Source organism: Pangasianodon hypophthalmus, chromosome 12 (genome assembly GCF_027358585.1).
Source record: "Pangasianodon hypophthalmus isolate fPanHyp1 chromosome 12, fPanHyp1.pri, whole genome shotgun sequence".
NCBI lineage: Eukaryota > Metazoa > Chordata > Actinopteri > Siluriformes > Pangasiidae > Pangasianodon > Pangasianodon hypophthalmus.
The window spans coordinates 24,423,064-24,434,970 of NC_069721.1; the positions used below are offsets into that span (position 1 = coordinate 24,423,064).

General features: G+C 38.8%; 1 protein-coding gene across 4 annotated transcripts in view; it reads left to right on the plus strand.

Moving 5' to 3' along the window:
• LOC113527444 (carbohydrate sulfotransferase 15) overlaps positions 1-11,683 on the plus strand; it is a 50,453-nt gene extending 38,770 nt beyond the window's left edge. For all 4 annotated transcript variants that reach the window (XM_053238788.1, XM_026915268.3, XM_026915269.3 and 1 more), the window contains exons 5-9: positions 3,116-3,259; positions 6,357-6,513; positions 9,001-9,157; positions 10,302-10,449; positions 11,331-11,683. In XM_053238788.1, coding sequence (XP_053094763.1) covers positions 3,116-3,259; positions 6,357-6,513; positions 9,001-9,157; positions 10,302-10,449; positions 11,331-11,533 — 809 coding nt within the window. In that variant the 3' untranslated portion in view covers positions 11,534-11,683. The remainder of the gene's footprint in view (positions 1-3,115; positions 3,260-6,356; positions 6,514-9,000; positions 9,158-10,301; positions 10,450-11,330) is intronic.
• The last annotated feature ends 224 nt before the right edge of the window (positions 11,684-11,907 follow it).

The window sequence follows — 11,907 nt, forward strand, 5'->3', positions numbered from 1 at the left end:
CACAGCACCACAACTTGCGGCTAATTACTAACCAATGAGGGTTACACACACACACACACACACACACACACACACACACACATGCCACCTGCAGCTGGCTTTTTATATTTAACTACATTGTAGGCGTGCGGCTGTTAAAATACTCTACAGAGACCACACTTCCTCTTCAGGAATAACACACACACACACACACACACACACACACACACAAATGAACTTGGGAAGCCACATCTTCCTGATTTATGTATGACATTTACCACTCAGATGAAAGCTGTATTATAAATAACGTCCGTATAAATATACTTACTGTTTTGTCCTTATTATTATTATTATTATTATTATTATTATTATTATTATTACACTCATAGTTAAAGTTAAGATCAGTGTGAGAACATTCATTTTCTTTATATTTCTATAATTCCATTTCCATAAATCCATCTACTAAATCCAGAACCATACAGTGCTGTTTCATCTGAGCATTGCTCTCTCTCTCTCTCTCTCTCTCTCTGTCTCTCTCTCTGTCTCTCTCTCTGTCAACAAAACACAGCTTTTCCTTTTACCAAGAAACCAGAAAGCGTAAACTCCTCTGTCCTGAACACTTTCCTGTGCTGGAAAACTTTACAAAGCACTGTGACAGTGACAAAGTGCTGACATTGGAGACTCCTTCCACAAATGTTAAATAAATGTCACCTAAAAAAACATCACCACATTAACAATTATTTGTTTACTTTGTTAAACAACACATTTTAGATTATGTGGTGTGCCTGCTGTACACGTCCCTGTGTATGAGCTGTTACTATAGAAACGATAATGTTAGAAGAATGTTATTAGACGCATTATAGAAATAATAACGAGCACGTTAATAGTAAGCTGTCGTTCATGCTACAGCCGCTACTGCATTCTATTAATTATGTATGTAATGCAGTTGCATTGTTATATAGTTGTTATAAATATATAGAGACTACGCTGGTCACGTGATCGCGTTCTTTTGTGAAGAGTCTTTGAGATCTGCACCAACACACATTATATGTTATATGTTTACATGACCTTATTATAAAAAAAGGCAACAAGAGCCCTTCAGTAGCTTTCAAACAACACTAGAGGCTGAACACGGGCATTTTAGCCGACTTTGGAGCTCTATTTCTGCTACGGAGTTCATAATGTTTCAGTAAATCACTTCCAAAGGCTCCAGCTCAGACACTTTGTTTATTCAATGAAATTTTTGGGAGAATTTATAAATGTGTTGATTTACTTTTAAGATATGGTGAACCTGTAGTACATTTTGTTTACAATATTAAACCTCTGTTCGTAGCTATTTTTAATTTAGTTAGTTTTATACAGACAAAAATGCACAGTGTTTTGCATCTTTTCAGTCTTAATTTCTCTTCATTCAAATTTTGTTTGCATTTTTTGAGAATCAAACTGAATCAAATCATTAGTTAAGTATTGTGAATCGTTGTGAATCGAATCGAATCGTGACCGGAGTGTATCGTTACACCCCTTTAGAGCTAACAGTAAACAGGTGAACACAGTCAGGTAACAGACCAGTGAGAGGATAGTGGCAGAGATGGTGAAAGAATGACAAGCGCAAGCACCAAGCAGCGCTCGCCACACGATAGTCTGGGGAATTCATGACTACAGCATTAAATCAGTCATTAAAGTCAGAATCTATATGAATGTCAACACACATTTGTGCAATTTTCCTAGCTCAGATGACACACACACACACACATATTCCCACTCTGTTTTCACTGACTCTGTTTTCACTGTTTTTATTGGCTAAAAAGACGTTTGTACCAAACAGAAGAGAAAAGAGTAAAGAGAATAAAGAGATGAACATTTCTTTTGGAACAGATTTTGGGAAAACCAGTTGGAAGACATTTTGTTTGGAGAGAATTAAAAGGATGCACCGGAGTAAAAATACAAACTGTTCCTTTTTCCTGTGAAAATGACTGATTCTGGTTTTTGATCATCTGTTTGTTTGTCCTCCTGAAAGTCCAGGGAGACGGAGTACTTTTCATCCAGTATTCATTTCTTCATTCCCACGCGGTCATACAAAATCACACATGGGAAGTTTCCGACCTCCAACGATCAAGCATTCCAGTTTATGTAGCTCAAAATTGGCGCATAAACAAACAAAATGGCTGACACAAGCTAACAAGACAAAGTCAAAGGGTTCGTAATTATCCCTCGTGGTTTGTGTTTCTGTCTCCGGTTATATCGTCGACTCAGCGCTGCTTTTTAATCATTTAAAAATTTTATTTTCAAGAATTAAAATTTGAGATCAGTTCTGACACTGACACAGAGAGGTGTTTCATTACAGTTTTCCTAGAAGCAACTGGGATGCCTGGAATGCAATGCTGCCTTGCTAATTTTCTGCTAACTTCTTACAACTTAACTGTTTTTGTTTTAAGTCTGCATAAACATGATCTGATTATAGTCACATGATGAGGCGAGTCACATTGTCGTTGGCATGTCAGCTAAAAATATGGGCTGTTTATTTAAACTATTTAAACCGTTGTGTTTAGTTTAGTAATTTGGTTTAGAGCTACTAAGCGAAATGAAATAACAGGAACATATCCTGCAGTCTTTAAATACATTTTTCATAGTGGGAAAATTCATTCACACTAACCTCTAGTTGGAATTTTGTGAGCTTTTTTGTTTTGATTTCTCAGACCAAACCAGAAACTTCCGGTATGTCTGCTAGTATGAACATTATCATGCCACAGAGGAACGTTATGGAACTTTGGATTGGATAATGACATGATAAACAGCTCATTCGGAATATGAAATCATTCATCATTCCTGGTGAAAATCTTTGCATGTAAATGCAGACAGTGTCTTTCTCATTTTAGGATCATGAGTGAAAAGGTGGTGTGCTGTGCTAGCCAATCAGAACTGCTCATTACTATGACATCAGAGGCCGTCTGCTGAGGGCGTGTCCCTTCTGATGATGATGAAGATGATGATGATGTTCTGGAAAGAGATTATTTTAAAATTTTCTCTGCAAAACCATGACAAGCAGAAGGAGCAGTCATACAGAGCTGTAGTCGTGTAATTATAAGCACTTTCATTATAATGCCGTGTGTTTTGATGATTTTCTTCCTCTCTTCAGGTATAATCCGTCCCAGTGATGGCCTCCACGCTCGCTATCCGGTGGAGGATTATCTGGATCTGTTTGATCTTCCAGCACATCACATTCAGTATCAGATGTTGGCCAACCGGACCGCAGGAGTCCATCATGCTGATATTATCATCGGTATGATCCGTATAATCACACTGCTGACTCCGTACTGTAGAATGTAAATGTAGAAATCTAAAATCTCAAATGACGTCGTGAAAATATTATTTCTAGGTGCGTTCCAAGAGTTCCAAGAGTTTAGCTTGCAGTGGTTTGTTTTAAAAAGAGGTAAAAATCATAGAAAATGAAATGAAAATTATGTATTTCACATATATTTCTCACGTAAGGGGCGTGTCTACAAACAAACCGGCCAATCATAAGAATCTGGATCACAAGAAAATATGGAAATAAATCATATTATGGAATTATGTTGGAAATTTATTTAGCAAATAATTTGTAGCATGAAATATACAGTATATAGAGTATATAAGGAATAAAACAATGCGCGTGTCATGCTGTTAGAGTAAAATAATGAGTGACAGGGTGGTGTGATGAAGCGGCGTTACTGTTCCCACCTGGAAGTTGATTATTTTCCTGTAACAGCACGTCCTGAAGTGTTTTATTCCTCTTACACCACAGCATTTTGGTAATGATTATTTATTAAAGAATAATACAGTTTACATTTTAACCTTTAACATTAATGAGACGAGTTAGTTCCTGTTCTCACCCACGTTATAGCTGCTATAAACATTCATTCCCTCACCAGAGTCTCTTTTTTCTCTCTCTTGAAGTTAATAAGACAAAAAAAACCGCAGCTTATCGTCTTTTGTTACCGAGAAACTGCAGAAAAGCGTACACTCCTCTGTCCTGAAGATGTCGGAAAACTTCAAGTTACAGCTTTACCTCTGACTGTTACAAAGCACTGACACTGGAGACTCCTTCCATAAATGTTACATAATAAATGTCTCCTTTCAGATCAATGATTACACACATGTATTTTTAATCTGTTTATGTGGAGCGTCCGCTGTACATGTCCCTGTGAATGAGCTGTTACTATGGAAACGATAACGTATTCGAACGAGAGCATTAATATAAACCTGTGATTTGCAGCTGCACTACTGTCAGAGCTGCTGTTATAGAGAATTCATCAACACCTTCTGACCAATCACAATCCAGAACTTTAAAATATATTAAAAATGTAAAGTGTGTCAAAAGTTTGTACACCCCTGTTCATGGAAAGTCTTCATTTTTACTATTTTCTGCAATTTTAGAATAATAATTAAAATCAAAGCTATAAAATAAGACATATGATAATTATAAAATTATAAAGTGACCAGGAAAAGAATGAACTCCATCTAAATTATTTTATAGTTTAAATTTTTTTTGATCAGAGCTCCTCACTGCTTCTCGAAAGTTATTAAAAAGACATTTTTATTTCAAAATAAATTAAAGAAAGAAATCAGTATTAATGCCACTATTTACATTTAGTCTTAGTAACTCGTTTCAAACGGATAAAAATGCATACATTCAGTTTAAAGTGTTCAAACTTTTTACCTGGTAGTGTAAATTTAATGTTCTTTTCTTCTTGTTTGCACTTTTGAAGTCTAAATGCTGAATTTGCAATCAGATAACTCACAGCTTCTTTCCTAATACGTGTTTCTCGTCAGCATCCTCTTTACCTGATCATATCTCGCTGTGTGAGCGTCACTTTTGATAACACATCAACACCTTTTAGCCTTTTTTTTTTTTTACCCACAACATTTCACGTGTTACACCACTGATCTTAAATCTTTAACCATCAGCGATTTCCCAACTGGATAAAAAAACTGTGTTTTAGATGAGCGCTTTGCTGAAAAAGGCCCACTTTGAGGTAAAGTGATAAAGACTTTGACTCCCCGCCCATTGGATTAGATTTAGATTGTTCTGATAAAATAAAGTCATTGCTAACTTTTAGCGTAATCAGCTAAAAGTGGTCCTGAACAACAGGAAGCAGAATATTTTTATCAGATTTCTCTGTTGGAGTGTCAGTATGAATTTCAAAACCAACGTGGTTTTCAGACTGTTTGCTCTCTGGATGTTCATGTAAGGGAAATACTCTGCATTACACCACAGTGCTGCTGAATTCTGCACTGTGATTGGTCAGAAGGTGTTTTCTATAACAGCAGCTCTGAAACTAGTGCAGCTGCAAATCACAGGTTTATATTAATGCGCTTGTTCTAATTCTAATATCTTTTCTATAGTAATAGCTCAAAAAACAACACATGTAATCATTGATCTGTGAGAAAATGTTTATTTGTGGAAGGAGTCTCCAGTGTCAGCACTTTGTAACAGTCAGAGGTAAAGCTGTAGCTTTAAGTTTTCAGAGTTTTGTGGTTTCTTGGTAACAAAAGACGACAAGCTGTGTTTTTTTTTGTCTTATTAAATTTAAGAGAGAGAGTAAAGAGAGGCTGGTGAGGGAACGAGTGTTTATAGCTGCTATAACGTAAGTGAGAACAGGAACTAACTTGTCTTGTGGATTAAATGTAACCATGAATGGATAAAAAGTAAACGTGTCGATCTTTAATAAATAGAAAATTGCAATCGTTTGCAAATTGCTGTGTTATGAGAGGAATAAAACACTTCAGGACATGCTGTTATTGGAAAATAATCACCTTTAGGCTGGTAACAGTAACTCCGCTTCATCACACCATTCCAACACTGATTATTTTACTGTAACAGGACAACACAGTGTTTGTGGTTACTAAGTGATTTGTGAATTTTGTCCCTCACTGAGTAGAATAAATTATAAAAGTAAATCTTCTGTGTTTTACGTGTCATATACAGACACATGGGAGACACGGTGGCTCAGTGGTTAGCCTCTTTGCCTCGCACCTCCGGGGTTGGGGGTTTGATTCCTGCCTCACTGTGTGTGTGGAGTTTGCGTGTTCTCCCTGTACTTCAGAGGTTTCCTCTGGGTACGCCGGTTTCCTCCTCCAGTCCAAAGACATGCATTGTAGGCTGATTGGCATTTCCAAACTGTCCGTAGTGTGTGAATGTGTGTGATTGTGCCCTGTGATGGATTGGCACCCCGTCCCCCTGCCTCGTGCCCCGAGTCCCCTGGGATAGGCGCCAGGCTCCCCGCGACCCTATGCAGGATGTAGGATAAGCGGAACAGAAAATGGATGGATGGATGGATGGATGGATGGGTTATTGCTGCTTTGCTAATGCTAAGCTAATCGTGAATTGTGATTGGCAGGTGAGGCCAGCGCGTCCACCATGTGGGACAACAACGCTTGGTCCTATCTCTATGGCAACACCTCAGAGGCGGAGCCTCCCTTCCTCATCCAGGACTTTATCCACGCCCTTCAGCCTGAGGCACGCTTCATTGCCATCCTGAGGGACCCTGTCGAAAGGTCAGAGGTCAAATATCATATCAGGGTCCTTGTTTAGATGAAGCATGTTGGTAACCACACCCACATGTCACATGGTACAGGCTCATAATACAGCGCACTAGAGAGCTAGTGAGGAGTGAGGTTTGGAAAATAGCGCAGGACTTTTAGTGAGTTGTCACACTTGAGTCCTCACTCAGGACTGATTCTGGGCTCGTTTAGGGGCGGGGCTTATGATCTCAGGTCTTGCATTCACCTAGAAGATGTCTTTCTTCTGAACCGTGGATCGATTGCACAATTCCACGTGTCACTTCGGAGGATTGCAAAATAGTAGGCACTGGGTTCATGCTTTTGCTGTCCTGGTGAAGAAGTGGTGAAGAACGGAGATTTTTGGATGCGTGTTGTGTCATCGTGCAGGAATATCTGCAAACGAGGAGCTGTTCTCGTATAAGAAGTTTTTTAGCTGTGTAGACCGACATGAGACGTGTTTTTCACAGTGTTCTCGACAAACCTGAGCTAATTACAGGGTTCTGTCTCCAGCATCCCTAAACATGAAACACGAAGTAACGTGACAAGATGAACCAATTGATATCTTCCACACCTGATACACCCAGTGTTGCGGTTCTGTTCATGAGAACCCCAGACCACCATTATCAAGAGGAGCAGGGATCGGACCTCGGTACCATTCCCTGGCTTAAAAACAGCTTAAAAACCACAAAACTCTCAGGCTGAATGGCTCTGAGTCTGGGGAAAAACAACACAACTGTAGAGTGGATGTCTGAAATAGTTCACCTTGGACTCATCCATTTTTAAGTTACTTTATCAAGTACAGAACATCCTGCACTCGGAACATGTCTCTGTCTGCATTAGATTTAACAGCTAATTTCTGTCTTTTGACAAAAAAAATCATAATAGTTTTTGTCATATTTTAGTATTTTGACTTTTTAGAGCTTTGGGGTGCTTTTATTTTTGCAGATTTTGGTCTATTTAAATGAACCCTGGTCCTTTTACACCTCGATGTGGTTCATTTGTTTGTGAGTGCGAATCAGAACTGATCTGAGAGAAAGAGAATAAATAAAAACATTTCTTGATGCGATACACAAATTGTTTTGAACTAGTTATTTATATTATTGTTTTCCATCGTTTTTCCATCGCTTTATTTCTGTCCAATAAATAAATTAAGTTTATGAGCATGCATTACGCCCCGCCCACTCTTATATAATCCCTTTAGCCACTGTCTTTGGCTTTTTGGTTTGTTTGTTTGTTTAATTATGTAAAGTGAGAAACACAAACGAACCAATTTTTCAAATTGTTTATAGGTAGACAATGTTAGATTGGCATCTGTGAAAAATATGAACTAATTGTGACGCAAACGGACGTGATGTGGAGGCTCACGTTACCTGAGCGAACAACACGCCACTCAATTTTTGTAAAAAAAAAAAATCTTATAAAATAGATTGACGAACATTTTTCATTTCAGTTTTTATCAACAAATTTAACAAAATAAAGAAAATGAACACTTCCATCAGTGTTGGGTGAAAAACACATCGTCTACATGTATACAGTGAATATTATAAACGAAAAGATGATTTAGCTTTACGTGTCTCAGAGGAAGATTTTACGCTACATGTCATGCAGTAAATAAGAAATTTAGATAATGGGGAGGAATTGGCAACAAATAAATTGAGTAAAAAATGTAGGCCATAGAAATACCAAAGACAGCCTCGTGGTGTGAAATTGTGCTTCAGGAGTGTAACGCTGTAGGAGAAGCTGTCACTGGTTTTGTGTGTGTGTGTCGTGAACATCGCTTCATGGTGATAATCCTCAAAGGCTGTAATTTCAGCGTACATTCACATTCTCTGTCTTTCTATGAGCATTGTAATTAAAGGAGAATGAGCTGAAATAGATCCGTGTGTAGCTGCATTAACTCTCACGCTGAAGGTACAGCAGCTTTAAATAAAACGACTCGTGGAAAAATACATACGTAGCTGACGGGCTAAGAGGAAGCAGTCGTTTTTAATGAATTTCAGATTTCAGAAATGTATTTCTTTTTAAACAACCTTACATTATTTATCTTACATTATTTTAATCTGGATATCTAAGATGATTATCTGTATTAAATTCCCACTAATACAGCATGTAGATTAGTTTATTTTAAGATTAGACTTACACTTGGGTATGAATGATTTCACAGACCAAAAACAAACTAAATATCTGCTCCAGGTCTAAAAAAGTTCTTGGTACTCACATGTGTATGCTGATAAATGTCAATCAGCCATGAATTGCCCGCAGCTCAGCTGATTTACATTTAGACACGCCCACAGAACTCCATAAAAGGCAAAGCTGGCAGAGAGCTGAAAACAACAAAATGACAACTAAATGGTTTATTTAATGGTTTACTAATGGTTAACATTTTGGATTTTCATGAACAACACATTTCTCCTGCAAATGACTGAAAACAAATTTGCGTGTATCCCCACGTTGTAAAAGTGTGTGTGTGTGTGTGTGCAGGTTATACTCGGACTATCTGTACTTCGGCATGGCCAATAAATCGGTGGAGGATTTCCATGAGAAGGTTTGGGAGTCGCTGCAGCTGTTTGACGCGTGTCTGCAGGAGTTCAGCCTCAGAGCATGTGTGTACAACAGCACACTCAACAACGCCATGCCTGTGAGTAACACACACGCGCGCACACACACACACACACACATTCTCTCTCTCTCTCTCTCTCTCTCTCTCTCACATTGTCACTGTGTCTCTTTCCTCTTCAGCTCCTCTCCATCACAGGGCCTCCTGACGGAGCTGCGCTGTGAGGCCCTCTCTATTTAGCCAATATCATGTTAACATTCCTCTATACATTATTTAATCTAAATGTTTTAAACACTTTGTGGACATCTTAATCAGTCTGGTAATTAATTTTTGTCCCAAAAATGAAAAATAAACTTCATTTTAAAATGTGAAAGTCTCTATAGCAAATTGCAGTTTCTGTTTTCGGCATTTTGACGTTTTTGAGTGATTTCTGTAGAGTTATAAACTGTAGAAGTAATACGGTTCTCTAGTTATTACACAGGACGTGCATCTATTCCATAGACTAAGATTACATCTGTAATCTAAGCTCAAAGTGAAATGTAGGAAATTTATATGGGAAAAGTTTAATAGATAAATGACACTATATATGTTTAAATAAATAATAATAATCTGTTTTCTGTTGGTTAGATGTTTTCCTGCATGAGTTTCTCTCTCTCTCTCTCTCTCTCTCTCTCTCTCTCTCTCTCTCTGCTCGCTGTTCCTCTGCATTTCTTTAGAAACTCTCCACCTTCTTTGCGGTTTCTCAGTAATTTTTGTAATTCTTGCTAAACTTCTGTGGTATAAAAGGAATAAAACACTTGGGGACGTGCTGTTACAGGAAAATAATCAACTTCAACTAAATTCAGCGTGATCTGTTCACAACATATGATGCACTTAAGCTATTAGTTGTTCATTTATTTATCATTAAGTAATAATTAATAATAAATAATAATTAATGAGTATTGTACTGATGTACAGAATGGCTAATTTCACACACACACACACACACACATCTCAGAAACACACAACCAGACGATGCAATTAGCATGAGAAGGTGAGATTGTGAGTGCTAGAGTGATTATATAAGAACAAAAGGACAGATGGTGTGTGCACAATGTGTGTGTGTGTGTGTGTTTGTGTGTGACAGCACATTTCGCTGGACTTCAGGCTCTTGATTAAAGAAAACAGAAATGAAGAAGGAAATCAATGTGTAATTAGATGTGTGTGTGTGTGTGTGTGTGTGTAGGTGCGTCTGCATGTAGGTGTGTATGTGGTGTACGTGCTGGACTGGTTGTCAGTGTTTAGTCGTGATCAGCTCTTGGTGTTGAGGCTGGAGGATCACGCAGCAGACAAGAGAGCGTCCATGAACAGAGTCTTCCGCTTCCTCCAGCTGGGTATGAACACACACACACACACACACACACACACACACACACACACACACACACACACACACTGAGAGCAGGGAGTGTGTATAGTACTGAATGTAAACGTGTGTGTTTACTTTGATTAACTGCTAGGGGGCAGCAGCACCTCACACCACCATGCACAACATCATTACAGTCACCTGTTGTGTGTGTGTGTGTGTGTGTGTGTGTGTGTGTGTGTGTGTGTGTGTGTGTGTGTGTGCGCGCGCGCGCAAGAGTTGGTATTATTCACGTGACAGAAAAAGAATGAGTGTCAGTGTGTGTGTGTGTGTCTGTGTGTGTGTGTCTCTCTCTCTCTCTGTCCCACATACACACACAAAACACACACACACAGACACACACATACATTTTCTTTCTTGCTCTCTCTCTCACACACATGCAAAACACACAAATAAAGACACACACAAAATATATTTCACACACCCAGAAACACAAACACACAAACTCTCTCTTTCTTGCGCTCTCTCACACACCCAAAACATGCATACACAAACATACTGTATACACAAACATACTGCATACACAAACACACAAACTGGATATATACACACATACCACTAAACGCAAGCAAACACACAAACACACACACACACACACACACTCTTTCTCTCTCCCTCTCTCTCTCTTACACAAACACACAGACAAACACTCTCTCTCTCTCACACACACACAGACACACACACACAAACCACACACACAAAGACACAGGTAAACACATCACACACACACTAATGCTTGTGACAGTGAAAAGGCTGACGTGGATCTGCAAATATTACACTGTATGTGTGAATCTGTCTAACAAGCAGACTGTGTCTGTGTGTGTGTCTGTGTGTGTGTGTGTGTGTCAGGTCCTCTCTCGGAGCAGAAGGAGGCGGAGATTACGGAGCGTCCAGCGTCTAACACTCGCAGGTTGGCTGATAAGAACCTGGGCCCGATGCTGCCTCTCACACGCCGCGTCCTCACTGCCTTCTACTCTCCCTTCAACAGGAAACTGGCCACCGTACTGCACGACAACGCCTTCCTGTGGCACAACCACTTTCCACACACTTAACACACACCCACACACACACTCTCACACACACACACACACACACACACACTTACACACACCCCAGAAACAGTTCGTGCACTATCACTGCTCCCTGAGAGACTCACCCTGTTGGGGGAATCATCATGTAAATAAAATTATTTTCTTAAGTTATGGGCTGGATTTCACTCAAACATGAAGCACATGGGTTTCATATCAACTTTTTTAAAATAATGGGGATGATTTTTTTATAACTTTTTCTCAAACATAAATAAACAGTGTCTGTAAATAAAATACACTAAAAGGTTAAAAGAAAAAAAAAGACCAATGACTTTTTTTTTTAAAATACAGTTTGACTCAGGTTTGGTATCGTTAAACCCACACACACACACACTCAC